We start from the raw sequence: 4,071 nt of genomic DNA, 5'->3' as shown, positions 1-4,071 counted from the left end.
ATCAGTTCGCATTGACTTGTATTCTCCTTATACTTGCTTAAGACCTTCACAGTACTATTCTTCCCACCCTATACCACCCTGTACTAGCAAGTACTATACCAGTCTCGTTCCATAAGGGAAGGCGTTAAGGAGACAAGTTGTGTTATAATTTAGAGGCAGGATTCTAAACAGTGCCCCTTTAAGACAAAAAGCAAGCGACAGGTGGTGAAAGGTCCGATGTATAGAGCAGGTGTGAGTAATAGTGTCTGCATGCAATGCCCTTTGTTTCTCTTTAAAGATACAGTTAAACCTCACATTTTGGTCTGCATGTACAATATGTTGTTTAAATGTGAGTAATATATGAGGGGGATGACTATTATAGCTCAGATAGCCAAGGAATTCCAACTTTGAGTGTGACTGGTTTTAATGCCAAGGGCCACGTCTGTACCTACATGACATAGTATTACATTTTTGGGGACTGGTTTTGGTTTTGAATGACAAAGGCAAAACGACCCGTCAGCATGTGATGCTGTGGTTAAGGCGAAACCATAAAAGCTGGTAAAGATGAGAGTGATAGCAATTTTCGTCTAGGGCTTGTGAGTCGTACTCTGAGAAAGAAAGAGAAGACTGGAGAACGCTTTGTCTTATAACATCATTGACAGGGTAAGTAAAACTGTAATTGTTATCAAGTTGTTTGTTTTGCTCCAAAACGGAGAGACTGTCTCACATGGTACTGGATAGTTTTCTATTGAAAACATGTATGTTTGATATTTGTTTTGTATTTTTCAGTGGATCAGCAGTGATTCATTATATCATTAAGTGGATTTTATATCAGTCTATTAATTTCACCTTATCTAGTTAACAGGAGTTAACACTGTATTGGTATCAGGTGATTTAAAAAACATCTTGTTTCATTTCTTCTGACAGTTAAAATGGAGTTATTACTCACTACTCCAAATGATGAAAGTGTAAGTATTATCTTAATTTCCTGTAAATGCTACTATTGACATCTTCGAAACTATGCCATAAATTGTAATAGAGAGCAGAGAACAAAAACATCAGCAGGAATTAATTTAATCCGAATGTGAAGCATGGAGTACCTACTTTTTTTATCTTTTGAACTCCTGTACATTGACCACATATAGTTTCACATCAACATGACTGTGGTTGGAGAGAGAAAAAAACAACACCAGGACAGATAATAGTTCAAAACAAAGATTTGGAGAGGGCCGCTTGTTCATGTTTGTTCATAATGTCTTTTTGAATTGTTTTCGTGCATGTCATTTCCATGATCCAAATTCAGTACTATTGTCTGCTTAAATATTTCTCAAGACATCTAGTAGTCCTTGAAGCAAATGTTCCTAACAATCAAACTTTGCCTCAGTAAAATCTGGAACAACTGCGTCAACATTTCCACTGTGTTTGCACAAAAAACGGTCCCACATCCCCCCGTTTTTATCTCTGTTCTACATCTGATTGTGTCGGTACTGTCATCGAGCATTGTAGCGTTGACGTGCTCCGTGAACCTGAGCCCCTCTCTTGTAGCCCCTCTGGAGCGTAAATCCTTCTTGTATCTCTCAGTCCCTCCATCTCGCAATGAAGGAAGTGGTGCAGCAATGTGGTTTCACCTGAACAGACAGTGAAGGCACGACACCTGCATCTATGAGCTGCCAGAGTGGCATGGGGTTTTGGTTGAACATTACCATCGCCAAGTCTTGATGTCACAGTGCTGTGCTCCAGCAGATAAACAGTGTTATGAAACCGTACATGTTAGACAGACGGTTTGGGTGAAAAGACTTAGCAGTCAACCACTATAGACAGGAAGTGATAGATAAAATGAAAACAAAAGTGTTCACTCAACTGACATCCGTCACAAACCGTTGTATTCCCATTAAAGTAACGACATACCTCTTGAACAAATTCCAAGTAGAAATCTTCCACTAATAAATAGGTGTTGGCTTTACAGGGATCTGGAGATCTGGAGGACTACCCCACTGACATGGGGGCGATATGTGACAAGAGCTGGGTGAGGGACTTCCGGAGTCTTTATGAACCACCACTGTTCTGGCTCATCTTCGCCTTGGGCACCATGGGCAACCTGATGGTGGTCTTCATCTACACCACGGTCCGCCACCGCCTCAAGACCATGACCGATGTCTACCTTCTCAACCTGGCTGTGGCCGATCTTCTGTTCCTGGGTACTTTGCCCTTCTGGGCCGCCGATGCCACCAATGGCTGGGTTTTCGGCCTGGGTCTCTGTAAGATCCTGTCAGCTGTCTATAAGATCAACTTCTTCAGCAGCATGCTCCTGCTCACGTGCATCAGCATCGACCGCTATGTGGCTATCGTCCAGGTCACCAAGGCCCACAATCTGAAGAACAAGACACTGTTCTACAGCAAGCTGGCCTGCCTGATTGTTTGGGTCATCTCAGGCTTCCTGTCTCTGCCAGAGTTGATCTTTGCCAGTGTGAAATCCGACTCCTTTGGGAATTCCTGCGTCCTAGTCTACCCTCATAACCTCTTGAACCGCACCAAAATCCTGGTGCTGGTCCTGCAGATCTGCATGGGTTTCTGTCTACCACTGCTGGTCATGGTCCTGTGCTACTCAATCATCATCCGCACCCTGCTGCAGGCCAAGAGCTTCGAGAAACACAAGGCACTGAGAGTCATCTTTGCCGTGGTTGCCGTGTTCGTCCTCTCCCAGCTTCCGTACAACGGGCTGCTGGTGCTTGATGCCACACAAGCGGCCAACACCACCATCACGGACTGCGATTTATCGGGCCAATTTGATATCGCCGGACAGATCGCCAAGAGTTTGGCGTACACCCATGCCTGCATTAACCCTTTCCTGTATGTGTTCATTGGTGTCCGCTTCCGGAAGGATCTACTGAGGGTAATTAAGCTGTGCATGTGTGGCCTAAACATGGGTGGTCTCAGTAAAATGCAGGCCGTCCCTAAGCGCCCCTCTGTCATGTCTGACACTGACAGCACCCCGGTTCTCTCGTTGTAATTCTACTCCCTGAAAGCACACCCAGAAACACAATCAGTATTAGCCCAGAGACAATGACATAACAACCACCGTTTGGTATAGTGGTGAAATAATAGCGTACTGCACCCGCTGGGGTCAAGGGAGAGATACATTCAATTATTTATTGGAAATTGCAGCAATATTGTCTCAGTTGTGTTCCAGTATCATCTTGCCATCACATTCTCGCCAATATACACATGGTAGGCGTGTCTACGTACAACAATGCATTTCACTTCTATGGCCCACAAGCCACTCTCCCACTTTCTACCCCCAAGCTAAATGGTCAATATAAACAGCACACATTCCAGAGGTTGGCAGAGCGTGACATAAAGAGAGAGAATTTATACACAGAGGTCTGCTTGTTCTTAACCTACCTAAATGAGACCAATTGTAAGAATACTACACCGCGTCTTTGCTGAACACCTTTCTTCAATGACAATTTGGTTTGCAAGTGGGACACATCCTATACATATTTCTCTAAAACACTGTAATAAAGTGTACATTATTGTATATAAACTGTGCCAATGATTATTATCATGACTTTGTCAGTATTCTATATTTGATGCGTTTGTGCTGTTCTTGATTCTTAATTTTTTTTTCATGTAGTTGAGTACCAAACATGAATTAAACTAATAAAAATAGAAAATTCTCCTATGTTTTGTAAAAAGGGCATTCATTACATACTGAATGGTTAAGCTTGGCCTTTCAATACAAAGTCTATGCTTCTGAGTACAATGTGGGAACTTGGGTATGTGTGGAGTACTAGGTAGCTAGTTAGATTGGTATAAACCAAGATTTCATGAACAAATGCAACGGTTTGAAACACAAGAGCAACATTCACTTTTTAATTCTTACACATTTTCCGTGAGAGCATCTGCAGCACCATGTTGTCAACAGCATAACGTACATTCTGTGGTAAACAATGAATGTGGAAAACAGACTGGTGAGTCTGGGCTTGGGATTCCACAAAGCTTTCACTATGACTGCAGCCTATAGCTGGCTCTTAAAGAACAATTAATAATTCAAATTTAGTTTCCTCAATCAAAGGCAGTTGTTATGCTGCG

The 4,071-nt window shown here is 42.6% G+C and overlaps 1 protein-coding gene across 1 annotated transcript; it reads left to right on the top strand.

The window, feature by feature from the left end:
- The first annotated feature begins 253 nt into the window (after positions 1 to 253).
- ccr9b (chemokine (C-C motif) receptor 9b) lies at positions 254 to 3,632 on the top strand. The gene is made up of 3 exons (XM_010899756.3): positions 254 to 642; positions 907 to 947; positions 1,946 to 3,632. Exons 2-3 carry the CDS (start codon positions 912 to 914, stop codon positions 2,987 to 2,989), a joined length of 1,080 nt encoding a protein of 359 aa, XP_010898058.1. The 5' UTR covers positions 254 to 642; positions 907 to 911; the 3' UTR covers positions 2,990 to 3,632.
- The last annotated feature ends 439 nt before the right edge of the window (positions 3,633 to 4,071 follow it).

The sequence above is a fragment of the Esox lucius genome, chromosome 21 (assembly GCF_011004845.1).
Source record: "Esox lucius isolate fEsoLuc1 chromosome 21, fEsoLuc1.pri, whole genome shotgun sequence".
NCBI lineage: Eukaryota > Metazoa > Chordata > Actinopteri > Esociformes > Esocidae > Esox > Esox lucius.
This window is presented reverse-complemented; position numbering and strand designations above follow the sequence as displayed.

Bases quoted from the DNA above. Each gene is read 5' to 3' on its own strand.
- ccr9b (XM_010899756.3), top strand. From the start codon at position 912: ATGGAGTTATTACTCACTACTCCAAATGATGAAAGT. The intron at 948-1,945 runs GTAAGTATTATC...TTGGCTTTACAG, and splicing joins CTACTCCAAATGATGAAAGT to GGATCTGGAGATCTGGAGGA.